At 39.6% G+C, this 27,166-nt stretch overlaps 1 protein-coding gene across 4 annotated transcripts in view; it reads right to left on the reverse strand.

The window, feature by feature from the left end:
* Positions 1-886: 886 nt before the first annotated feature.
* The window catches only part of LOC132405293 (transcription elongation regulator 1-like), a 105,664-nt gene continuing 79,384 nt past the window's right edge, over positions 887-27,166 (reverse strand). For all 4 annotated transcript variants that reach the window (XM_059989979.1, XM_059989978.1, XM_059989977.1 and 1 more), the window contains 8 exons: positions 25,212-25,330; positions 17,962-18,112; positions 11,990-12,154; positions 10,161-10,343; positions 9,042-9,221; positions 6,709-6,792; positions 6,524-6,624; positions 887-1,562 (listed from right to left, as the gene is read on the reverse strand). In XM_059989979.1, the coding sequence (XP_059845962.1) occupies positions 1,361-1,562; positions 6,524-6,624; positions 6,709-6,792; positions 9,042-9,221; positions 10,161-10,343; positions 11,990-12,154; positions 17,962-18,112; positions 25,212-25,330 (1,185 nt within the window). In that variant the 3' untranslated portion in view covers positions 887-1,360. The remainder of the gene's footprint in view (positions 1,563-6,523; positions 6,625-6,708; positions 6,793-9,041; positions 9,222-10,160; positions 10,344-11,989; positions 12,155-17,961; positions 18,113-25,211; positions 25,331-27,166) is intronic.

Below are 27,166 nucleotides of genomic sequence, written 5' to 3' on the forward strand. Positions count from 1 at the left end.
GAGTTCAACTCTGAACTCCACTGGACAGATTTCTAAGTACTCAATGACATCTGCAGTGTTAATGTGCATTCTGATGTCACTGCTTAGAGAACTAAGCATTATATTACCTGTAGTACAGTACAGAAACAGGCCATTCAGCCCATCTCATCTATGCCAACCATCATGTAATCTTTTCCAACTTTTAAGTTGGGTGTTCTATTGCTGTAATTAGCCAGGGCAGTAGTTAAAATGTCTTATTGGACAGATATACTTTTAAGTTTCTTCAGGCCAAGAGGTAGAATTTAATCCTATACTGCTTACAATATGGTGTGTTTCAAGACTTAAGACCTGGAGACTCTCAAATCACAATGACACGTGTACTCAGCTCAAGAGTCAATTGTTACTTCAACTTTCAGATTGATTACCCCTAAAAATCTGAAAGATGTACAATTGATAAACTGAATACACTTTCTTGCCATATTTCCTGACAACATAAATTCAAAGAGCAAATAACATGCTGGCTCAAGAGTACTGACATTTCCCTCCTAATTTCATTTGTAACCTCTTCTCCATACATTCCCATCAATTTCACCGCCCACCAAGGGGCAATTTGCAGCAGCAAATTAACCTGCCTATGAAGTGGGAGGAAATTGGAGTCAACATCATGGGCTGAAAGGCCTGTATTGTGTTATATAAATGGAGAATGTACAAACTACATATGGACAGCAATGGAGGTCAGGAGTGTACTCAGGTCTCTGGAGTTGAAGCAGTGGCTCCACTAGCTACAGCACTGTGCTGTCTTTTACTAAATCACTGGAAAAGAAAAAGCACTAACTCATGAGATTCAGCACTTCCAACCTTGCTTAAAGTAGCTTAAATCAACACAAAGCAAAATGCATTCCAAAACTTAGAAAAAAGATGGTTTATTGCAGTAAACATTTCAACTAGGCAACATTTCCAACACTTTAGTTAATAAAGTCACTTTGGAAACTTACATTTAAACACAAGTAAAAGCTTAAATGTTACAAACAAAACCCTTTTGAGATCAGTGACTGACTTTGAAAATTATTGGTAACTAAATGCTAGTTTTTACAGAGTTGTGTTGTACAGTCATTTGTTTGGACTAACGACCATGCTGCAGGTAATACATCAGCTGTACTTTTCTTTTAAAAAATGTTCTTATTTTACACAACTGAATGATGAGTCAAAGCTTCCACTTCAACATGATGACAAGCTGGTACAAATGTGTCCATACTATATACAAAACTGGACAAAGCAGACACATTAATACTGCACAAACGTTGTGAAGTCTGGCAGATGGCTCATGCACAAGTCTCAGTTGATGGGGAGCCTACTCATGCTCAGGAGATTTTTTTTGGTGTTATTTCGCTGATCGCCTGGTTGGCTCTGAAGCAGTAGGAGGTGGGGGAGGGCCCCGCCGATCGAGGTCATCGATGTAGGCCATAATAAGCTTGCGTCTTTCCTCTGGCACACACTCTAGCACTAAGTAACGCTTGTCATTCTGAAGGATCCTTTCGATGTCTTTCAAATGCTGATCTGATTCATGCAATAATTTCTTCGATCTGAGGGAGAAAAGTAAAACTCAACATTCTGATTTGCAGTATATGGTGCAAACTATTAAATGAAAAGCTATTCAATAAAAATATGATGTGCATCACAGATTATTCTAATCTTCAAAATAGTGAACACACAGATTGCTAAATTAACCAGAATTATTCAGTTGTGCTGTGGTCCTAGAAATCTTTGTAAAATACTCATATTGTTACTGTTTACCTATAGCATGAGAGACAACAGAACAGACCATCCTTTCCCAAAACTCAGCACTAAAGCGGAAACACACTCAGCTGTATTCCGATCTATTGAGCTGCATTAGAAGTTCTAATCTGATTCTCTTACCAACCTTACTCTCCAATATCACAATGTCATAACATGAGCAAAATCAGAAAACAAGTTTCACATCCTGTCCACAACCTGCTCCACATAATTAAAATCACCTTTCAAGCCCCCTATTACCTCAGTGTAGCCAGACTAGTTTTCTTACCATCCTGTCCCATAAAAGCTACAACCTGCTTCAATACAACTAAGGACAAAGCTATCTTCATTGATACTACCATGGTAGTACATTTCCTTTTACTGATAACTTGAATCAGAATCAGGTTTATTGCCAGATATATGTTTGGTAGGAGAAATAAACAGGCAGACTATTATTTAAGTGGGGAGAGAATTCAAAGTTCTGAGATGCAACGGGACTTGGGAGTCCTCGTGCAGGATACCCTTAAGGTTAACCTCCAGATTGAGTTGGTGGTGAAGAAGGCGAATGCAATGTTGGCATTCATTTCTAGAGGAATAGAGTGTAGGAACAGGGATGTGACGTTGAGGCTGTATAAGGCACTGGTAAGACCTCACTTGGAGTACTGTGTGCAGTTTTGGGCTCCTTATTTAAGAAAGGATGTGCTGAGGTTGGATAGGGTTCAGAGAAGATTCACTAGAATGATTCCAAGAATAAGAGGGTTAACATATGAAGAACATTTGACCGCTCTTGGACTGTATTCCTTGGAGTTTAGAAGAATCAGGGATGACTTCATACAAACCCCATTTCCAGAAAAGTTGGGATATTTTCCAAAATGCAATAAAAACAAAAATCTGTGATATGTTAGTTCACATAAACCTTTATTTAACTGACAAAAGTACAAAGAAAAGATTTTCAAAAGTTTTACTGACCAACTTAATTGTATTTTGTAAATATACACAAATTTAGAATTTGATGGCTGCAACACACACAACAAAAGTTGGGACAAAGTTAAAATAAGATTGAAAAGTGCACAGAATATTCAAGTAACACTGGTTTGGAAGACTCCACATTAAGCAGGCTAAATGGGAGCAGGTGAGGTATCATGACTGAGTATAAAAATAGCGTCCATCAAAGACTCAGTCTTTGCAAGCAAGGATTGGTCCTGGCTCACCCCTTTGTGCCAAAATTCTTGAGAGAATTGTTAGTTCAAAAGGAACATTTCCCAACACAAGACTGCAGAGAATTTAGGTCTTTCAACATCGACAGTACATAATATTGTGAAAAGATTCAGAGAATTCAGAGACATCTCAGTGCGTAAAGGGCAAGGTCGGAAACCACTGTTGAATGCGCGTGATCCTCGAGCCCTCAGGCGGCACTACCTAAGAAACCGTCATGCTACTGTGACAATTATAGCCACCTGGGCTCGGGAGTACTTTGGAAAACCATTGTCACTTAACACAATCCATTGCTGCATCCAGAAATGCAACTTGAAAATGTATTACACAAGGAGGAAGCTGTACATCAACTCTTATGCAGAAACGCCAGCGAGTTCTCTGGGCCTGAGCTCATCTCAGATGGACCGAAAGACTGCGGAACCGTGTGCTGTGGTCAAATGAGTCCACATTTCAGATCGTTTTCAGAAAAAACGGACGTCGAGTTTTCTGTGCCAAAGATGAAAATGACCAACCTGATTGTGATCAGCGAAAGGTGCAAAAGCCAGCATCTGTGATGGTATGGGGGTGCATCAGTGCCCACGGCATGGGTGAGTTGCATGTATGTGAAGTTACCACTGACTCTGAGGCGTATATTAGGATTTTAGAGAGACATATGTTGCCATCAAGGCGATGTCTCTTCCCGGGACATTCATGCTTATTTCAGCAGGACAATGCCAGACCACATTCTGCACGGGCTACAACAGCGTGGCTTTGTAGATACACAGTGCGTGTGCTTGACTGGCCTGCTGCCAGTCCAGATCTATCTCCTATTGAAAATGTATGGCGCATCATGAAGAGGAGAATCAGACAACGGAGACCACGGACTGTTGAGCAGCTGAAGTCTTATATCAAGCAAGAATGGACCAAATTTCCAATTGCAAATATACTACAATTAGTATCCTCAGTTCCAAAACAATTAAAAAGTGTTATTAAAAGGAAAGGTGATGTAACACAATGGTAAACATGCCTCTGTCCCAACTTTTGTTGAGTGTGTTGCAGCCATCAAATTCTAAATTTGTGTATATTTACAAACTACAATTAAGTTAGTCAGTAAAACTATTGAAAATCTTTTCTTTGTACGTTTGTCAGTTAAATAAAGGTTCATGTGAATTAACATATCACAGATTTTTGTTTTTATTGCACTTTGGAAAATATCCCAACTTTTCTGGAAATGGGGTTTGTAGAAACATTTTGAATGTTGAAAGGCATGGGCAGACTGGATGTGGCTAAGTTGTTTCCCCATGGTGGGGGAGTCTAGTACGAGAAGGCATGACTTAAGGATTGAAGGGCGCCCATTCAGAACAGAGATGCGAAGAACTTTTTTTAGCCAGAGGGTGGTGAATCTGTGGAATTTGTTGCCACAGGCAGAAGTGGAGGCCAAGTCATTGGGTGTATTAAAGCAGAGATTGATAGGTATCTGAGTAGTCAGGGCATCAAAGGTTATGGTGAGAAGGCGAGGGAGTGGGACTAAATGGGAGGATGGATCAGCTCATGATAAAATGGCGGAGCAGACTTGATGGGCCAAAAGGCCTACTTCTGCTTCTTTGTCTTATGGTCTAAAATTAGTTGCTTTGTGGCAGCAGTACACTGCAATAAAATATACATTTACAATAAATGAAAACAAATAAGTAGTGCAAAATAGCACAAATAGCGAGGACTGTTCATGGACTGTTCAGAAATCTAATGGTGAAGGGGAACCAACTGTTATTGTCAGCGAGCCGATGTTATTTCTGATCTGCACTGACAGGGATCTCCCGTTGAGGAAGTCAAAGATATATTTGCAAAGAGGTACAGAGTCCCAGATTTTGAAGCTTACTGGTTAACAATGAGGAGATGACGCTATTGAACACTGAGCTGTAATCAATAAACACTAGCGTGATGTAGACATTGCAGTTGTCTAGAAGGTCCAAACCGAGCAGTTTCCAATTCCATGTTATCAACACTGCACTGACTCTCCACTTTCACTTTTAACAGAAACCATACTAAACCTTGCCTTAATTCCACCCATTGCTAAAATCCTCAGCTGTGCGTTTGCTACCACCAGACAAATATCAGGGGATACTTGTGTGGAGTTCTGCATGGGTACGTTCCAATCAGACAGGGAAGTTATGGTAGGGTACAGGAACCGTGGTGTACAAAGGCTGCAGTAAATCTAGTCAAGAAAAAAAGAAAAGCTTACGAAAGGTTTAGAGAGCTAGGTAATGTTAGAAATCTAGAAGATTATAAGGCTAACAGGAAGGAGCTTAAGAAGGAAATAAGGAGAGCCAGAAGAAGCCATGAGAAGGCCTTGGCGAGCAGGATTAAGGAAAACCCCAAGGCGTTCTACAAGTATGTGAAGAGGATAAGACATGAAAGAATAGGACCTATCAAGGTGACAGTGGGAAAGTGTGTATGGAACCGGAGGAAACAGCAGAAGTACTTAATGAATACTTTACTTCAGTATTCACTATGGAAAAGGATCTTGGTGATTGCAGTGATGACTTGCAGCAGACTGAAAAGCTTGAGCATGTAGATATTAAGAAAGAGGATGTACTGGAGCTTTTGGAAAGCATCAAGTTGGATAAGTCGCCGGGACCGGATGATATGTACCCCAGGCTACTGTGGGAGACGAGAGAGGAGATTGCTGAGCCTCTGGCGATGATCGTTGCATCGTCAATGGGGACGGGAGAGGTTCCAGAGGATTGGAGGGTTGCGAATGTTGTTCCTTTATTCAAGAAAGGGAGTAGAGATAGCCCAGGAAATTACAAACCAGTGAGTCTTACTTCAGTGGTTGGGAAGTTGATGGAGAAGATCCTGAGAGGCAGGATTTATGAACATTTGGAGAGGTATAATATGATTAGCAGTAGTCTGCATGGCTTTGTGAAGGGCAGGTCGTGCCTTACGAGCCTAATTGAATGGGCTGCCAGCAATGGTGGTGGAGGCGGATACGATAGGGTCTTTTAAGAGACTTTTGGATAGGTACATGAAGCTTAGAAAAATAGAGGGCTATGGGTAACCCTGGTAATTTCTAAGGTAGGGACATGTTTGGTGCAATTTTGTGGGCTGAAGGACCTGTATTGTGCTGTAGGGTTTCTATGTTTCTAACTATTTTATCACTTCCACAGGCAGTCTATCATCTTCCATGAACAGACTTTGCTGCCCTAGAGTTATACAGCACAATATCCATGTCACCCATTGTACCTACTGCTCTCATTTACCCTAGTTAGATCCACAGTTTTTTATCCTTTGGTAATTCAAGTAGTTGCCCAGATCAATTCTCATCCATAGTTTACCTGGTGGTGCATATCACTTAAAAATTTAAAACACATTTTTCTCTCCCTTCAGCATCCCTGCACCCAAACTTCTTTATTTTTCCAGTACTGTAACCATCCAAGGTCTCTGTATTTGTACACCACTAACACAATTTTCTCCATTCCATCATTAGTTCTATCATTCAACAAATCTCTTGAATTTTGTTCCTCAACCTCTCTACTGTGAAAGCTTCCATTTTGACCAGGAGTCAGCTAAGATTACTCACCTGTAAGTAATAAATTTGGTCTCTTTCAACAATGTTCTAAAGTCTGCTTTGGCTGTGATGTATTTATCCCGAATATATTCTTCAAATTCCCTCTGTTTTTTCTTAAAGAGAGCATAAGCAAGTAAGTACAGGGCTGTACTTGAATGAAAGTGCAAACATTTTGAAAGTTTGCTAGACGTAGTTACCCTATCACTTGACGAGAATTTGATACAGCGAGGATCCTCTTTGATGACTTTTTTCACTTCCTTCCATGTAGAGGTGAGAGTGATCTACATTGCAAAAAGATTAGGTGTTATTAGCAAACTTATAGGAAAGCTTTCAGAATAAGCACTGATCCTGAAACCTTAACTTTACCATCACTAATGCTTGTGTATTTCAGATTTATAACACCTTTGCATTCTGATGTTTGGCTGTGGAAAATTTTGGTGCACAGCACATTTAGAAAAGCAATCTGTTTTCCTTCAAAATTAAGCTTGGAGAACTGCATAGCTATCAGATTTAGCACTGACTCTCCTCCCCTCCCCCCCCACCCCATTTGCAGTATTGCCCTTAGTCTTGAAATCTGAACACCCAGAGGATGTTACCCCTGCACCTGGTATGAACTTCAACCCATCACTGGTACTCATGCAACGATAAGGTGATCTCATCGCCATGTAGATTGGTGTGAGTGAACTACAGAGACAACATGAACAGGACTTTGAGCAGAAATCTTACAAAGGATAGTGGATTCAGCCCACTACATCACAGATAATGCCCTCCCAACCACTGAGCACATCTACATGAAACATTGCAGTAGGAAAGCAGCATCCATCAAAGACCCTCATCAACCAGGACAAGCACTTTTCTTGCTGCTGCCATCAGGTAGGAGGTACACGAACCTCAGGACTCATACAACCAGGCTCAAGAACAGTTACTACCCCTCAACCATCAGGCTCTTGAACAAAAGGGATAAAACTAATTTAAGGACTCCTTTATCTTGTTATTTTATGCCTCTAATTTATAGTTCTTTATTCAATATCCGCATCTACACAGTTTACAGTTCCTGTTTACAGTTTACAGTTATTGTTCTATAGATTTGCGAGGTATGCCTGTAGAAATAAAGAATCTTAGGTTTGTATGTGGTGACATGTATGTACTCTGGTAATAAATTCTACTTTGAACCCAGGTGTTGACTGAGCTAGAGCAGACATGATGAAGCTGTTGTCTTTCTCCCTCGTTACTTGGTAGAGAGTTCAGTCATTTCTGGTCATTGTACTTTTCAGCAGCGAAAATGTTCTGGGTTGGGGACAGCTGTATAACCAAAGTAGGTCCATCATTTCCAGCAGGAGGTGATGAGCAGGATTATGGGGTCAAGCAGGTATGCAAACACATTGAGCCCAGCAATGGGCCATGCTCTCCACTTGCCCCAGCCTGTTCAAGTGTGGCTCGATCCACATGCAGCCACACTTTATTTGAATCATTTTAACTGGCTCATTCACTGCTGTAAGAGGTTTAGGCTCTGGCGGAAGCATCTCTAAGCTGACCCCTTCTTATTGTTAGTTTTCTGGTGTTCTCATTCCTTGAATACAAAATTATTTACACCTGTGTAATAGTGACCCATATAAATACCAAGTCCTTAAACCAAAACCATACCACTGGCATTTTATCCCTGCATTGAGGTTTATAACAAGCCTGTATCTGATCTGCAATTTGCACTGCTAAAATTATCAGCAGGCAGCTCTTCGTTCTGATAGAAAGAAAAATTCTGCCACAACAGACATAGAACATCACTGCAGGAGTTCAAGAGTGTAGCTATCGATCCATATTCAGTTGTTAATAACCTCCATGTTAGAAGTGGGTCAATTCATTGATGATGACTCAATGTTTAGCTTCATTAGTGAACTCTCAAGTAATGGTGTGGACTGTGACAACAACAGCCAGACCCCAGTGATAAGTGGCAAGTACTGTTAATGAAATACATGTGACAGGCAGCTTCTAAAATGTCAGACAAAAATATTATTAATAAATGACTCATTCCCATTCAGGAAAATCATAAGGAATACAACAGAAAGTCTACATTTGCCTAGATAATGGAATGTTGAACACCATCTAGGATAACTCAGAGAACTTAATTGACCTAGTATTTCTCATTTACATTTTCCATTATTTCCTTACAACTCAGGAAGGTATTCAACTAAACATTCCCAATGGTTCAACTGTTCAACATCCCCTCTGCCATCTTCAACCTATGTTGATACAACATGGCTGTTATTTATTCCTAAGTGAATGTGACTGAAAGTTCTTTTGATAGCATTGTCATCTTGGTCAATATCTGGAATAGTTTAGAGCAACAATTTAGAACTGATCTACTCCAAACTCATCAACATCTACCTAAGACCCCTGGACTTACAAATTCCTATCATGGGGAAAAGCAGCTTGCTGTCTACCTTATCTATGTCATTCCATTTTACGCACCTTTATCAGGTCCTGTCTCAGCTTTGTATTGAAAGATAAATAACTATGAACCAGTCACACTCACTGCTGAAGTCTCATCCAGAAGCTGCCTAAAATGCTCTCTCTTTTTTTTTGTAAGGGCCTCAATATGTTCACTGAACAATTTTTCTTTCTCTTCTCTTTCCAGTAATGAAGCAGATTCCCAGCGATGGTCTTTCCTTAGTGATCTCCTGGTATCTGACCATGTAACATCCGAAGAACGGACCTGCAAAATATAAAGCACAAATAAGAAAGAAGCATCAAGACTAACAACAGAGTTGCATCTTTAAAACAAAAAGCACAAAGAATTTGTGGCATGAAGAAAATAAAAATTGGTTTTTCAATGCTTCTAAAGAGAATGACAATGCTGATGGAATCTTTCACAGGTATCCCTCAGTTGATAAAGATTAGAAGTTCAACAGGAAGAAAAGCAAAGCCAAATATTTCACCAAATATTATTGTATCACTTATCTGTATGCAGCGTTGAATCAGATAGTATAAATAAAATAATAAGCAAATGTAAACACAAGGAAATCTGCAGATGCTGGAAATTCAAGCAACACACACAAGACTCTGGTGGAACGCAGCAGACCAGACAGCATCTATAGGGAGAAGCACTGTTGACATTTCGGGCCGAGACCCTTCGTCAACTGTACTTCTTCCTATAGATGTTGCCTGGCCTGCTGCGTTCCACCAGCATTTTGTGTGTGTTGAGCAAATGTAATGTAATGCGTTTCCAGTTTGATGGGGTTACAGCTTGCCACTTGAGAGTTAGTGGATTCTGACAAACTCAAATAAATTTTGTAACATTTAATGTAATCTTGCAAAATATGAAAATTTACAAGAAAACAGAATTTACTGGAAGGTGAGATAGGAAATAAAAGAAATTCAAAACACTGCAAGTTTCAACACAGTTCATTATATCAAGAATATTCAACTCTGATGGAAATTTAAGCTTCTACATCAACATCCGATGAGAGTAATAAATGCACTTAAAATTGATCCCACTTAACTGCTAATGGAAGAACTAAACACAACTCAATTTCACAGCTAAAAAATTAAATCATTTAGCAAAACTTAATAACTTGAAAATAAGTCCAACATAAATTTCTTCAGATGAAAATGAGCACAGCGAAACTTGTTTCTGAACTCATGGGCTTATTACCATATCGGACAACAAGGCTTTGAAATTCTGAATAGCTTCTTCTCGCTTGTGCTGCTCACGCTCTCTGTCAATTTCCTTGGTCTGCTCTGAGCGAGCTTTCAGAACTTCTCTTTCCCGTTCTCGTAAACTTGCTTCTATTCGTGCTTGGCGCTCCAGCTCCTTCTCTTTATCAGAGTCTATGTGCTATGAGGCAAAGGGAAGATAATAAGGTTACAGTGCTTTTAAAGTAGTTCCATTTTCACAAAAAAATACTCCATGCTTTGCAATACTTCTAAGAAATAATAATGAAAGGCAACTGTTTTAATGAATGACAAGGATTCATTTAAACTTGAAAAGAGTGGGTAAGGCAAGATAACACTGTCAACAATTAAGGTTTGAGGTTGGTTAGCACAGAGGTTAAAAGAGTAATCACGGGAGTCTTACATGTTCGGATCTGTCTGGCCAATGTTTTTAAGTTATTTCTGAAAATTGTCAGTATCAGGTATATCATCACTGGCATGTATCATGAAATTCGTTAACTTAGTGAAAATTGTTTATCTATTGCCAGCATTAACTCTGTCCAGCACAGGTAAAATTCTACTGGGGCATTGCTGAATGGATAACGTGGCCAAGACATGAACTTGCAAAGGCACACCTGGGCAAGGTGGTGGTGGTGGCATATCTTCCTACATCAGTGGCAGTTTTGAATAAAACTGGCTTATCAGGTAACATCAGATCAAAAGCCACCTGCAATCCAATGTTGGGGTTACTTGCAGGTCAGGGAGGTTAAGACATTAGTGAGCCAGTTTTAGCATAATCCCATAACAACATAGTCACTTTCTCTCATTTACTCTTCTCAATTTTCTTCTGCCCCCACCCCCCGCTAGTTTTGACAGGTACAGGATGTGCAAACTTGAAGCATGCTGTGAAGCAGCTCCCATCTCACACAAACATGGAGTTTGCAATGAAGAAGAGACTAAAACCTGCTCCAAGCAGTCTAACCAATCACCAAAGACCTTTGATACTTATAACTCCTCAAAGCTCTACCAACTCACCCAAAAACCCAGCAAGGTTGGCAGAACACCCCACTAGAAGTCACCATAACCATCAGCCAAAAGCAAATCTAAAAATGTACATATAACTAAAAGCAAATCGCATACCTCAAAAGCTTTTCCTACTTGTGTGCTTTTTATTCTTAAAATAATTTACATCTCGCCACATTCGAATTACAATTGCCATTGTTTTTTTACTGTTAAATTTACCAAGGTATTATGAAAACTTGAGATCATTCTATAGACAAGTAGCAGAAAGGAAAGAGGATGCAGAGTGAAATGTTGCAGCTAGAGAGAAAAATAAAGAGAAGGGTACTGATTCTTGTTGCTCATCTAGACGTCTGCCAGGAAATCATTCTTCAGTGCTTTCAGAATATTTTAACAGCAAACCCAACTTGGCCCATAATCATATGCCTTTACTTTGTACAAAGGAATTGCAGCAAAGCCACCTCAAACAGGATACAAACAAGAGAAGATCTGCAGAAGCTGGAAATCAAAGCAATACACACAAAATGCTGGAGAAACTCAGGAAGCCAGGTAGTATCTATGGAAAAAATTTTGGGCCGAGACGTTCATCAGGACTCATGAAATCCTGGTAACGGGTCTCGACTCAAAACGTCAATATGAACAGGATACATTGTTGCAATTAGACATGGGAATAGTATCAACTGCAGCTTCAACTGTACAGGCAAGCTCTGAAACAATCACTGTTTACATAGTTCAATAAAACACCAGAGACTTACTCACTGAGACATCTGAAAGCAACGTTTGGATACTTTTCAATGCACGAAAGCTTACCTTGGCCAATTTCTCCATGTACTGTTTAAAGAAATCCTCCCTCAATCCAGAACTATCCACAGCTTTGTACCGTGAGTCACTCTCAAATTTCTCCTTTACTTTGCTCCAGCGTAACTGACTGTCCAAATGGTGCTCAGATAGCATGTCAAAAAAGTTGCCCTTTATCTGATCAGTTTTGAGTTGTAGGTTAAGGAGTGGATGGGACAGAAATGAAAAAGACATCAAGTCAGAAAGCGGTCATGATTTGGAAATTTTAGTTACCGCTACCTTACTGACTTACCTCACACTGAAGTGAATACAGTCTATACTGAAACTAGCAAAATGTGTCCTCAAGCATGAATAATATATTTAATATATTTTTCATATATTTCATCTGCTTTATTTGGGAAGGGAGGCTGGATAGATAATAGAATTTGATATAATTATAAACTTTTGGTCCATTAATAGTCTTAGCAATTTACAATTTGGTTTCAAATTTCTTGTGGGATAGGGTATCTTGTTCATTAATTTCACACCTTTTTAATACATCTTGGATGTCTTTGTTTCATAGGTCTACATTAAAGAGTGACTGAAGTCACTACACCACTTGCAGCCTCCTTCAACTTGAGCAACGACACAACACAAGGCAAATCAGTGCAACACTAGAATCTAGAGTTGCTGTGCCCAGTGCTGGGCCATTTCCTCTGTAGCTCAAGGGAGTGCTTCAGGTAGCAGATGATGACAACAGTTCACACAAAAAGGACAATACCAAGCAGACCAGAATGTCAAGCTGCCAAACCAGTGAGCAGTCAGTTTTAACACGAAGTTTTAAAAGACCCATACCAAATTTCAAATTAAATTTAACAAACTTAATCCAAACCAGTTTTCTCCCTAGACCCAATTTACATACAATCCACCTCCAGAAAGATGAGCCAAATAATCAAGGATCAATTTAAATATTTTTGTAAAGCTTTATGTACAAAATGGCTGATGACAATCACAAAATAAGAACAAATCTCTGCAGGTATAAATCCACAACAGTTGGATTTTTTCCAAAAAGTAAAGCAAGATAACCATTTGAATACTATAAAATTAACTGCAGAGTTCAAAGTATTTAAAGGACTTTAAATGCAAAATTAAAACAATAAACACCAAATTGTAATACAGACTACATGGTTTCAGTTACATAAAACTAGCAAGCAAGGAAAATATTAGTGATTTAAATCAAGTGTGTAATTGGTAGACACTTGTGTGAAGCTTGCTGAGTCTACAGTATCATTATGCCTCGTGGTTAAGGTTAAAGATGTACAAGTTTAATTAAATTCCCATTTTAATTCAGCATTTATTCCATTAAAAATATTAAAAAGTGCATGTCATTCAACTAGACACTAACTGCATACTTAAGTTCTCAAGGCTAATTCCTTGAGATCCTACACATGCAGTTTATAATTGCTTCAAAATGGCACCTAGAACAAAAGTTGCTACTACAGTAATAAAGTAATACTAAAAATTGAATAGGCAAATAAACTGAAATATTATCACCCCATTCAATGCACAGTCGTATTGTAGTGCTTCCTTGCAAATACGTCATTCAAATTAAGGGCCATATATGTTAGTTAAGGAGATATTCCTTGGCATCCTACACTTTCCACAAAAATGTTATCAATCTGCAGACCCTTAGCACAAATAAAGCTGGCTATTTACTGGAGTTCAGGCCATTATCTAAGATGGTAAAAGAAGTCGCTTCAGGAACAGAGCTTCACTGAAGTTAAGAAGTGAACCAGTTATTAAAAATCATTGCTAAAGCCGCTACACCTAAACATAATGGGAACTCACCACCCAGCACCATCAGAGATGGAAGAGACAGGTGAGGTGCATTTCACACATTTTGCATCCCACTTTTTAGGATGCTATAAATGGGCAGTGCTTGCCTGATACCAGTGCCGTATTTTTGGTATGGAATGCAGCATTCCAACCCCGGCCCAATCCCATAAAGCATGTCCATTTTACAGAGGAATTGATTAGTATTGAATAGTATGAATATTAATTGTTATTAGTTAGTATCTCAATCCAAGTCTCAACAGAAAGGAAAATGATAGTCTATTATTAAGTGGGAACAGGATGTCTCAAAAATAACAACAGGACTAGGCACTCATTGATTTGAGAAAAGGAAAGTATATTTGTCAATACTGCTGAGACATATGACCTGAGATACAACTCCAGCAGAACTGTTAATAGTCAGCATAATATACAGTAAATACATAACCAGTAAATGCAATCTACTTTCAGAGAGTCTTCAATTTACATAAGTAAAAAAAACAAAGATAAGATGACTGGGGAAATATACAAAGAATGGTTAATGCATGGTTTGTATAAATGTTAGTTTGGTAGGAAAGTTTTCACAAGGTGTGTCACAGGAGTCATGCCTAAATCAATTACTTGGATGAGAGACACCATGTGCAATATATCAAATGTGGGACGAGAGAAAGATGCAGAGGATATAGACAGGTTAAGTGAATTTGCTGAGACAAGGCAGATAGAATATAAAACATGAAGTCTATCACTTAATTAGAAAAAAGTAGAAATGCAGATTAATTTTAAATGGTGAGAAATTGACGGGCAATGTTCAGAAGAACCTGGGTGTCTTCTAATCACTAAAAAACATGCATACAAATAAGCAAACAATTACAGCGGCAAACAGGTTATAGAAAGATGATTTGAATGAAATTAAAAGAACATTATGCAATTAGGAGACATAAGAACGTCTGGAAATCTGGAGCAATCCATATAAAGCAAAGGAAGAAGTCAGCATGTCAGGCTGAGACCCTTAATCAAAACTGAAGGAAGAGAAAGATAGAAAACCTACAGCACAATACAGGCCTTTCGGCCCACAAAGTTGTGCCGAACATGTCCCTATGTTAGAAACTACTAGGCTTACCTATGGCCCTCTATTTTACAAAGCTCCATGTACCTATCTAAAAACCTGTTAAAAGACCCTATTGTATCCACCTCCACCACCATTGCTGGCAGCCCATTCCACACACTCAAGAGAGCAGAAGCCAGAATAAAACAATAGGGAGGGGGAGGAAAACAAGCTGGCAGATGACAAGTGTATCCAGGTGACAGGAGAGGTAAGTGGGGAGGGGATGGACGGAGGTGGGGCAGAATGGGAATGATGTGAAAAGCTAGTGGTGATAAGTGGAAGAGGCAAGGATCTGAAGGAGAAATCTGATAGGGCAGATTAACAGAATAAAGGAAAGATGGGAAAACGGAAAAGTTGAAGGTGATTAGCAGGTCATAAGGGCAGGGAAAAGGAAAAAAGGATTAAGAGGCCACAGGGAAATGAGAGAACAAGATGGGGGTTGGGGGAATGCAAGATGAGAGGAAACATTATCTGAAGTTAGAGAAATCAATGCTGATATCATCAGGTTGGAGACTACCAAGATGGGATATGAGGTGTTGCTTTTTTATTTGGTGCCTGGCCCCAATGGGGCAGTAGAGGAGACTGTAGATAGACATGTCAGTAGTGGAATGGGAAATTGAATTAAAAATTCTAGCTACTGGGAGATCCTGGCTGTTACAGAGGACTGAGCCTATGTGCTTGACAGATAGACTCTGTGTCAGATCTTACCATGTACAGGAAGCCGACTGGGAACACCAGATGCAATAAATGACACTGACAGTTTTGAAGGTGAAGTGCTGCCTCACCTGAAAGGACTGAATGGTGATAAGGGAGGTGTAGGGCCAGGTGTAAAATTTAGGGCATTTGAGGGATTTGCCTACTGGGGTATCAGTGAGGGATATGTACTGTCAAGGGAGTCACAAAGAGAGCAATCCCTGTGCAAAAAACAGATGGGGAAAATGCAACTGGTGATAGAATCCCACTGGAGATATTTGGAGAGATAGTATGTTGGATGCAGAGGGTGGTTGGTGAGGATAAAGAGAACCCTATCCTTGTTACGTCTGAGAGAAAGGAGGTGAATGCCGATAAGCAGGAAATGAAGGAAATATGGATGAAAGCTGCATTGACAGCAGTGGAAAGGAAACACTGTTTTTCAAGAAAAAAAAGAGGACAACTTTGATGTCCTGGAATGTAAAACCTGAGAACAGATGTGGCAAAGATGAAGGGAACTGAGAGAAGAGAATTGCATCCTCGCAGGTGACAGGGTGGGAAGAGGTGTCATCAAAGTAACTGTGGGAGTCAGTGTATTCCCTAGGAGAAAATACCTGGAATTCTATATTACAGGTTCAGTCTCCCTAGTTAACAAAAGACAATGCACTAGATTAATTCCTTGGTATAGGGCGAGATTGCCCTTTGAGATTAAATAGAAAGGGCCTATACATCTGCCAATGGGTCTTTGAACTGGAATGTTAACCGTTTCTCTCTCCAGGGATGCTTCCTAACCTGGCATTTTCTGTTTTTAGTTCGATTTCCCTTATTTGAAGTGTTTTTTTTAAATTTTCATTCCGTCTATATTCTCTAGAATGGAAATTTACATCACTAAAATATACTGATTTCTAGTCTCTACAAGAGATCAAAAGGTTTGTGTGGGAATGAATAGGTCCCTGGCTGGAGGGTCTAGATCCTGCAGCCAGAGTCTCAAATTAATTCGTTGGCTATTCAGTACCAAGATTGGAAGAAATTTCCAAATCTTTGGACAGGGAACTTTTGGAATTTTATGCTAAAGCTGAATTTATCCAAACAAAAAAAAAATCAATAAAATTTGGATATTAAGGGAAGGGCAAAAGGAGCACACTCTTAAAACAAAGCCATTCATTTTTGTAATCCAAGAACCACCTGTTCTATTGGTGTGCATTAAGGCACGGAGAGACTCAGAAAGCTTCACAACATATTCCTATACCATTAATTTTGTAACTTGTTAAAATTTTAACAGGACTATAAATAGAAACAAGTTAAAATATCTTTACTTTACAAGAGTTAGCAATAAAACAAAAAAGTAAAAGAATGAACACGATCTGGCTCTATCCAGATCTTGCTTTGATTGTTTTGTCTTAACACATTTCTGGGCACAACTTGCACTTCACAAGGAAAAGAACTAAAAAAATGTAAAGTACCAGAGCTGCGGGAGGCTAAAGTCACCACACAGAGAAACACCAATTCTTTCCTCACTAGGGATTCCCATAATACTTTGTCAGTGATTGACAGCTGTCAGACTGAACTGATTGATAGGCCGCACAGCACAAAACTGTAAAGACTATTCTCGTTATAAAACAGAATACATAAAATGGTTACAAAGAGCTTTAGGAAACATCAAAATGCAAAAAATCAACAAGTTACAATTTAAGAAATTTTGAAAATAAACATGCAATTTTCAAATAAAACCATTTACATGTAAAAAATTACTCTTCAATTCAATTCAAATTTAAATTAGGCAAGATTATTTACAATTTTCAAAACCAGTTAACAAATTACCCTCTGAAGAGCATAACCATTATAAGCAACTTCAGTCATGACTTAAAAGCAAATGTACTAAACTGTTAACATTCATATTTTCAGCTTTTATATATTTATGAACAAAATTTACATTAAAGCAGTTACTTAACATCCCTTGTTTGTAAATGTTATAAATGATTAGGCTTCAGAGGCTGAAAAAAATCTCATTCGCACAACACACGGGGACTTTTGGGAAGGCTACAATGTGTTGCTATCATAATGGCATTGATGCCACCTCCCTGCGAAGCTGCCTTGCAGTGGAAGCCACAACCCCAGGGCTCTTGACACCACAGCCACATGACATTCAAATCTCATTAATTTTGAATACACGACCTTTATTTCTGATGCATGCTCATTTACACTGGATTTTTTTCCCCTCAAAGGCTGCCAGGAAGCCCAAACATAAAAGTGCAGTCTGAAATATACAAGGACTCATTAAAAATGAAATTTCAGTGTGCTTGGTTTCTGCTGGGAGGGTCTGGCATCCCTTACAATCACACTCTCACCATTCACACCACTGGAACTACAATTACCCTACCTTCTCTGTACGACTCTTCGAGTCTTCTTTCTCACGCTTCCTCATGCTGGTAATAAATTCGATAAATATGCTTTCCCGATCCTTCATCTTCTCAATGGCCTTAAATCGGGAGTCTTTGCCAAATTTAGAAGCAAAGTCACTGAACGTGGATCTAGGAACAAAATTTGCTCAAAGAATTCAGACATATGAGGACTAAAATGAGTGCATTACAGCAAAAGGAAAAGGTTAAATTTATGAATGTGAAAATAACTGCACAGCTTCATGCCAACTATTTAGCATTTCTGCTCTGCATGTTTTAGTACCTATTTTAAATACCAATATTTTTGCATTTAAATCCTTCTGGATCATTGATCAGACACATCTTGAAAGTTAATTCAGCTTTCTTTTTAATTGGCCAATCTTAAATTCTAGATTTATGCTTATATTTGATAATGCTCCTGTCACGTCTTTTTAGTACTTTATTTGATAAAACGGCTACAGAAGTGAAAGGTCTTGCTATCACTCCACAATAAAGTTCATTGTCTACACTGGCACGATAATTTCTACTGAATTATCTACGGTATCAAAGATCCAATGACAAGCATCTGAACTCTGGACAGTTTCTCCCTTCACTTAGCAATATACCAAGGCCAAATGCAGCAGCACAAATGCTTCCTTGAATGGGATTGCTCACATGGCAATAAATTAAGAACGAGAACTTGGTTATCACTTGTAATCCAAGTAAATCCAAGGTGCGAAAGGACTTGGGAGTGCTCATCCACAATTCCCTAAAGGTCAATTTACAGGTTAAGTTGGTGGTGAGGAAGGTAAATATGATGTTAGCACTTATTTCAAAGGACTAGAATATAAAAGCAAGGATATAATGTTGAGGCTTTATAAAGTGCTGGTGATCCTCACTTGCAGTACTGTGAACAGTTTTTGATACTTTAAGGTAAGAAAGGATGTGCTGACACTGGAGAGGATTCGAAGAAGGTTCACAAAAATAATTCTGGGACTGAAAGGCTTGTCATATGAAGAGCATTCGATGGCTCTGGGCCTGTCCTGACTGGAATTTAGAAGAATGAGGGATGACCTCATCGAAACCTACTGAATGTTGAAAGGCTTCAATGGATGTGGAGAGGGTGTTTCCCATGACTAGAGGACACAGCTTCAAAATAGAGGGATGCCCATTCAAAATAGGTGAGGAAGAATTTCTTTAGCTAGAGAGTGGTGAATCTGTGGAATTCATGCCACAGGCAGCTGAGAAAGCCAAGTCATTGGGTAGCTTAAGTCCAAAGTTGATAGATTCTTCATGAGTCAGGGTATGAAGGGATATGGGGTGAACGCAAGAGATTGGGGTTGCGAGAGAACTGGATCAGCCATGATAACATGGCCGATTTATTATCCCTCTCAACCCCATTTCCTTCCTTCTCCTCAGTAACCAACTAAACAAGAACCTATCAATCGCCACTTTAAATATACTCAATGAATTCAACTGATTAGCTGCAATCTGCTGAAACAAATTCCTTCTCATCTCTGTTCTAAAGGGACATCCTTCTATCTGAGACTGTGCCATCTAATCAAAGAACCTCCCACTACAGGTAACATCCTTTCCATGTGCACTCTATCTAGGCCTTTCAGTCACTGAGCAGCAAGTTTTTCAAGTGTTTCTTCGTCAGAAAATTTTTTTTAATGGTTATGATAAACCATTTGAAGCTGAACACAAATAAAATTCCAGACTACTTGTATCACGTAGGAATTTGGAGAAACGAAAGAAATTAACTATTGAATATAATGTGTTTTATTGCATAATGGTGCTGACACTTTGCAATAGTTCAACTAAGCTAAAAATGTTTTTGTTGATGATTTTCATTTGTACTTAGTATCTGAGCCTTCTTGCTTAACTATCCAAAAATAATCAAGCCAGCATTAATAGATCCCAGTTACTCTGATACCATTTCTCCATGACAATGTCCTGGTGAACTCTTTCATCATGCTAGTCATTGACAATGTCAGGATTTGCAGGGAAGAAGTCTAAATGGAAATGCAGAAAATGAACTTTTAGTGACCTGTTGCACTTCATTGTTTTGTATGTTTGAAGCATGTTATTAACCAGCTGCATGTAGTTTAGTGCTCAGTAATTAGCAGGAAAATTTTCAATAACATCCTTGAATGCCTTTCATGCAATTTTCTCCAGTCCAACAAGAAGTTCTTGGAATTACATATAATTGATGATCTGTGTGATTTGTGGACCAACAAAAAGACCTTTCTTAATCTTGGCCTGAGTTATTCTGGGGAAGATCTGCCTCAAATATTGAAATTGTTTATGTAAGTTTTTGTGCTTGATGACAGCAGATTCTATCCTTGTAGACTTGAACTCAGTAATTCTGCTTTTGCCTTTGACAAACCCAAGTCTCTGACCAGGTCATTGATTTCAGTTATCAGATAAGGCTCATACAACATAAAGGATTCAAAATCTGTATCTGTATCAGTGTCATTTTCCATTCCTAGCTCGTGCATCTCCATCTGTCTCTTCTGGACTCTGGTGGCTTCAGTACCTGAAGACTATTGTCATGTGCCACAAGTCTAATGGCTGAAGGGAGATTGGGGTATCACAAGATCCTTCTGCTCTCGCCATATCATCAGGACAACGAATGGCACTGACTTCTGAGTATCTCTGAGCCAAGCCCTAAGATTGACAGTGCACATTGCACAATAAATGTGAGGAGCCCAGGCTTTGTCCTGTTTGCAAATTTTACACCCAAAGTAGAGCTCATAAGCTTTCTTAGAAAGAGGAGTCACTCTCAAGTCTTTGTGATTTAAGCGTATACTCGCCATAAATATAACAAAATTTCTTTTGAACTTATATAGTCCTTTAACGTCTTTGGACTATTTTTACTGTGCCCATGGACCGTTTTTTTAATCAATTATGCTATTGTTTGCACTGTTGTAACTATGTGGTTTTGTGCAGGTCTTGTAGTTTTAGTTTTTGGTCTTGTTTTGTCTGGTGGATTTGGAGCTCCTTTCTGGGGAGCACGCCAAGACGGTAGCGCGATATAAATACACAGCAGCCTCTCCGGACTCTGGATTGGGGATTGCCAAACGTTATGTGGATTTTCTGGTGTAGTCTGTTTTGTCATATGCTTTTGCGATATCATTCTGGAGGACCGTTGTCTCATTTTTTAACCGCATTGCATTTGTGGTTTCTAAGTGACAATAAACTGAATCTGAAGAAGTATCATGGCTGTTGCAACTTTGGCGAGATATTTTTCTATCACAAATACATGTGTAAATAGGTAGAGCAAATGCAATGTGATAGCAAAACAATATACATGCAAACTCAATGCATAGAACAGTGTGTGTGTGATGCTTTTATTGGCTTTCTAAAACCTAACCTGATATGCAGCATCTGCCCTGACTAAGCATGCCCAGACATGACCGGACAAGTTAGAAAATTTTTCAGCTTAAATTGTGGGGAGCCATTTTAATTGATTTGAATTATGAATTAAAATAGCTATATAGACAATTACAAAAAACTGTGTGCATCTGGAAGTTTTATGGTGATTTTCATGATTAGCAGTTCAAAATCCAAAAGATACACCCAGGAGTATTCAGGAGGCAAAACTTTTGTTGTCCAGTATATTCAATAGGTTTCAATAAGATCCACACCTCAGTCTCCTGAACTCCAGTGAGTACAGGCCCAGAGTCATCAAATGACTAACCTTCTCATTCACAGGATTATCCCTATGAACCCCCTCTGAGCTCTCTCCAATGACAGCATAACCTTTCTTAAACAAGGGGCCAAATTTGTTCAAATAGTCCAAGTGTGGATCAATGCCTTATAAAACCTCAGCATTGCATCCTTGCTTTATATTCTAGTCCTCTCAAAATAAATGCTAAGTGCATTGGCCCAACCTTTAAATAAACCTTTAGGGAATCCTGAACAAGGACTCCGAAGTCCCTCTGCACCTCTGATTACTGAATTTTCTATGTTTAGCAAATAGTTTACACCTTTATACCTTCTACCAAACTACACAACCTTATACTTCTGTACACTGCATTCCATCTGCCTTTGACCATTCTCGTAATCTGGCTAAATCCTTCTGCAGACTGCCTGCTTCCTCAACACTGCCTGCCCCTCCATCTATCTTTGTATCATGCACATATTTGGCCACAAAGCCATCAATTCCATCATCCAAATCATTGACATATAACGTGAAAAGAAGCGGCCCCAACACCAATCCCTGCAGGACACCCCCATTACTCATTGACGGACAACAAAAACCAAGTCCCCCTTTATTCCCACTCTTGTGCTTCTGCCAATTTGGTAATTCTTTCTCTGTACTAGCACCATATTTAGCAGCCTCATGTGCAGTACTTTGTCAAAGGCCTGAGAGCCATGTAAACAACATCCACTGACTCAGCTTTGTCTATCCTGCCTGTTAATTCCTCAGATTTGTCAGGCAATGTTTCCCTTTAAGGAAAACATACTGACTTTGGCCTATTTTATCATGTGCCTCCAAGTACCCTGAAAACTCATTCTTAATAATGGACTCCAACAGCTTCCCAACCACTTAAGTCAGACTAACTGGCCTACAATATACTTTCTTCTGCCTCCCTCCATCCTGAAAGAGCAGAGCAATATTTACAATTTTCCACTCCTCCAGAGACATTCCAGATCTAGTAATTGTTAAAAGATCACTACCAATGCCTCCACAATCTCTTCAGCACCCTCTTTCAGGTCTGCATCTTCAGACATTTCAGCTTCCCAAGCACCTTCTCCTTAGTAAAAGCAAGAACACTCACTTCTAAAAGTTCAAAGTAAAATTTATCAGAGTGTATACATATCACCACATACAACACTAAAATTATTTTCCTGCGAGCAGTCTTAGCAAATCTACAGAACAGTAACTATAAAGAGAATCAATGAACAAACTGTGTACATGCAAATATAAATAAATGGCAATAAATAATAAGAGCATGAAATAACAAGATATAGAGTCCTTAAGTGAGACCATCCGCTGTGGGAACACCAGAAATAAAGTGAGTGTAGTTATCCCCTCTTGTTCAAGGGCTTGATGGTTGAGGGGTAGTAACCGCTCTTGAACCTGTCCTGATGCCATACTGCTGGTGTCTTCCACAGTGAAAAATGATACAAAATACTTGCTGAATTTTTCTGCCATTTCTTTGCCCTCCATTATTACCTCTCCAGAGTTATTTTCCAGCAGTCCAATGTCTACTCTTTTGTTTTTTTTCCCTCTTATGTTATCAGCCAGTTTATCTTCATAATTTATCTTTTCTCTTAGCTTTCTGCTGGTCTTTAAAAGCTTCCCCGTCCTCTAACTTATCACTAATTTTTGCTCGAGTATATGCCCTCTCTTTGGCTTTTATGTTGCTTTGACTTTTGTCAGATACAGTTGTGCCATCCTGCCTTTAAAAAATTTCTTCATTGGGAAGTATCTACCCTGTACCATTCAATTTGCTTCCAGAAACTCCAGCCACTGAAGCTCTGTCATCCTCCCTGCTGGTGTTCCCTTCCAATCAATGTCAGCTGGCTCCTTTCTCATGCCTTTGCAGTTCCCTTTACTTCATTATAATACTGATACATCTGACTTTAGCTTCTCCCTCTCAAATTGCAGGATGAATTGTATCATATTATGATCAATGGCCCCTAAGGGTTCCTTTTACCTTATGTTCTCTAATAAATTCTAGTCCGCTGTACAATACCCAACCCAGAATAGCTGACCCCTAGTGGGCTCAACCATGTGCTGTTCTAAAAAGCCATCTTCATAGTCATTCTAGAAATTTCCCCTCTTGGGATTCAGCATCAAATCAACCTGATTTTCTCAATCTACGTGCATTTTGAAATCCCCCATTAGTTTCTTAGATCTCCCCTATCTAAGAAAGAATGTTTGGCATTGGAGAGGCCCCAGATGAGGTTCACAATAATGATCCCAGAAACATATAGGCTAATGTATGAGTGTCAGATGACTCTGAGATTGTATTCACTGGCGTTTATTAGAATGGCAGATTTCCCTGAAACCCACTGGACACTGAAAGGCCTAGATAGAGTGGATGTAGAGAAGATAAGTAGTGATGGAGTCTAAAACCAGAGGACAAAGCCTCAGTATACAAGGATTAGAACAGATGAGAAGGAATTTCTTTAGCCAGAGGGTGGCAAATCTGTGGAATTCACTGCCACAGAAGGTTGGGGAAAGTTAAGCACTGGGCATATTTAAAGCACAGATTGACAAGTTCTTGATTAGTAAGGGTATCAAAAGGTACAGAGAGAAAGCAGGGTAATGGGGTTGAGAGGGATAATAAATCAGCCATGACAGAATGGCACAGCAGACTCAAAGTGGTTGAATGGCCTAATTCTGCTCCTGTCTTATAGTCGTATGCCTTTATGGTCTTCTGATATCCCTGACAGTTCTGAGCTTGGAATTACACCTAAAAATACAACCACCATTAAAATAATAAAATACTAACAATCTGAAGTAAGAAAAAAAATTAAAAAGCAAGAGCAGTGTCCAACCTGGCAAAGGATTTATGCGCAGATTCCTCAGCAAGAATTATGTCAGAAATTTGCTTAATATTGTTGGACTCCATATGGGATTTATGGATGGAACTCATTGAGAAGAGAGGCCTGCTGGAATCTGTCACCAAATTTGGGACTTCTGTATTTTGATAGGCCTTTGGCAAAGTCTGAAACCTGATTGCACTTACCAGCAACAATTACCCCATTACAAATCAAATCATTCAGCTACAATCAAAGCAACGTGAACCATCAAGGTTTTTGGGGGAGGGGATGGTAGTGAAATAACAAATGTGGAGCAAGTCCATCTGAGACCACCTCATGAATGGAAGCGATAATGTCAGAACCTTGTTCGATAGCAATCGCAATGAATAGATTGTGGAAAGTAGCTAAAGATATTTAAACCATTTCCTAATTACCAGACACCAAATAACAATTAAGTCTATACTTAAAAGTAATCTGCATATTTCCAGAGTCCTTCAGGTTAATTAATGTATTTCATTGTTGTCCAAGTGATTTAAGTTAAACACATCGCATGAAGGCCAACAATAAGATACAAGGAGTTCACCAGTTGTGTATTTTTTTAAAAAAGGAAAGGAAAACTGTTGTCCTTACCTGATCTGATCAAGTTAAAGTTCCAGATCAGCAGAATGTGGCCAACTGAGAGTTCTGACAAGAACAATTAGGAATGAGCATGAGGTACCAGAGCTGGCAGCAAAACTCACAGGACACTTACCTGGGAGTTAACTTTGCATCCTCCAGTAATTTTTTGAAATCTTCCTTTGATTGCTGCAGCTTGTTTTTCTTTTCTTTTCGCTCTTCTTCAGCTCTTGTTTTCACATACTGGTCAAAAACCTGTTGCATCACCAAAACATTAAATTTCAGATATTTAACTTAAGTAAAAACTGGAATGATTAAAAGCTGGAATTATGCCCATTTCCTTTTCATGGAAATTCAATACCTTCAGATTAATTCAAACTTGTTGCTCAACAGTGATCAGATTTTAAGGATTGGAGTTTAGAAGAATGGGTGTTGGGGGAGGGTGGGGATAAAGAATCTCATTGCAAGGCTTGGGTACAGTGGATGTGGAGAGGATGTATCCAATACTGGGACAAACTAGGGCCAGAGGACACAGCTTCAGAATAGAATAATGCCCCTTTTGGAAGAGATTGAGGAGAAATTTTGTTAGCCAAAAGTGGCAGACCTGTGGAATTCATTACCACAGAGGCAAAGTCACTGGGCATACTTAAAGCAGAGGCTGATACAGGTTCTTGATTAGGGTGTTAAAGATTACAGGGTGAAGGCTGAAGAATGGGTTTGGGAAGGAAAATTAATCAGCCATGATTGAATCAAGGAGCAGACTTACTTGATGGACTCATTTGCCTAATTCTGCTCCTGTTTTATGGTCTTATGGAATACAATGTAGCTTTAAGTAATATCAACATTTTGAAATTGAGATTTCCACTTTAGCAGCCTGTGCAAACATCAAATACAAATTGGACAAACATGGCACAGTTACAATGGTAAACCATCTCAAGATATTTCACTGGAGGGCAGGTGATCAGGAACCATGGATAATGATTTTCTCTCTACACCAAGGTACTGACGTTAAAGATTACACGCTACCTTTTGCCATGATATAAAATAGTGGTCACCAACCTTTATAAGCCCAAGATCCCCTATGTTGGCCTTAGTAAAAGGCAAGATCAACCCCAGATCAATTAGTTACACGCATGCGCACCGGAGCAGAAAAGACCGGAGGGGGGGGGGGGGAAGTAGTGTGGTGTTAAACACGACGGGATTACAGCGATACTCGAAGCAGGTTCCTTATGTCCAGTCTATTCCACAATTTATTTTTCGCGGCTCTCCACACTTAACGTCTGTCACGTGCTGCTCAAGTTTTTTTTCTGCTGAAAAAACTCAACGGGTTTGTCTTTAAGTGCTGGGTGCTTGGACTCAGGGTACCGAAGCAGTTTTGAGGACTTCATTGCCTCATTAGACAGCCCCCCGGCCTGAACTCCAGCCTCCCGCCCACCCACCACCTTGGCCAGGTGCGGTTGGTTGTGGGTCAGGTGAGAGGACAAGGTCAGAGCTGGACGTCCTCATGCCAGGGCCTCGGCAGTCACAGTCCAGAGAGAGAGAGAGAGCGACCGAGCGAGGAGTGCGACAGGACTCGCGCCTGGCCCCCTTGTAGGATCTATCGGCTGACAAAAATTTGCTTCAGTAGATCGCAGCAAGGTAGCTACTCTGATACTTACGAAATGCTGAGCCCAAATTAGGTCGTCTGTGAATATTTTAGCACCGGGTTCCCCATGAACATTTGGTGTGTTAAACAGGTTTAGAGGCAGCACTCCAGGCCAGTAGCGACAGCACTTCCCGCCAGCCGCCCGAGGCCAACCGGTGATCCCTGGCACAACAGTATCACTGCGTTTAGGCGACTGACGACCTCGCGTGGGTTCAAGTTCAACAGTCGCCGTGACAGGGAATGAGGAGAGGTGCAGCTGAATCATATCGTTTCCTCGCGGTCCAGTGGGTGGGGACCAATGAAGTATGTGTAGTGTGGGGGAGCTACACGCATGCACACTGGACATAAAGAACGGAACTAAAACACCACAATCTCTCAACAGTATTTGTGTTTTTTTTTCTTTTTTTGTCAGGATCTACTGGGAAAGTCTCAAAGATCGACGGGTT

Source organism: Hypanus sabinus, chromosome 15 (genome assembly GCF_030144855.1).
Source record: "Hypanus sabinus isolate sHypSab1 chromosome 15, sHypSab1.hap1, whole genome shotgun sequence".
In the NCBI taxonomy this organism is placed as follows: domain Eukaryota; kingdom Metazoa; phylum Chordata; class Chondrichthyes; order Myliobatiformes; family Dasyatidae; genus Hypanus; species Hypanus sabinus.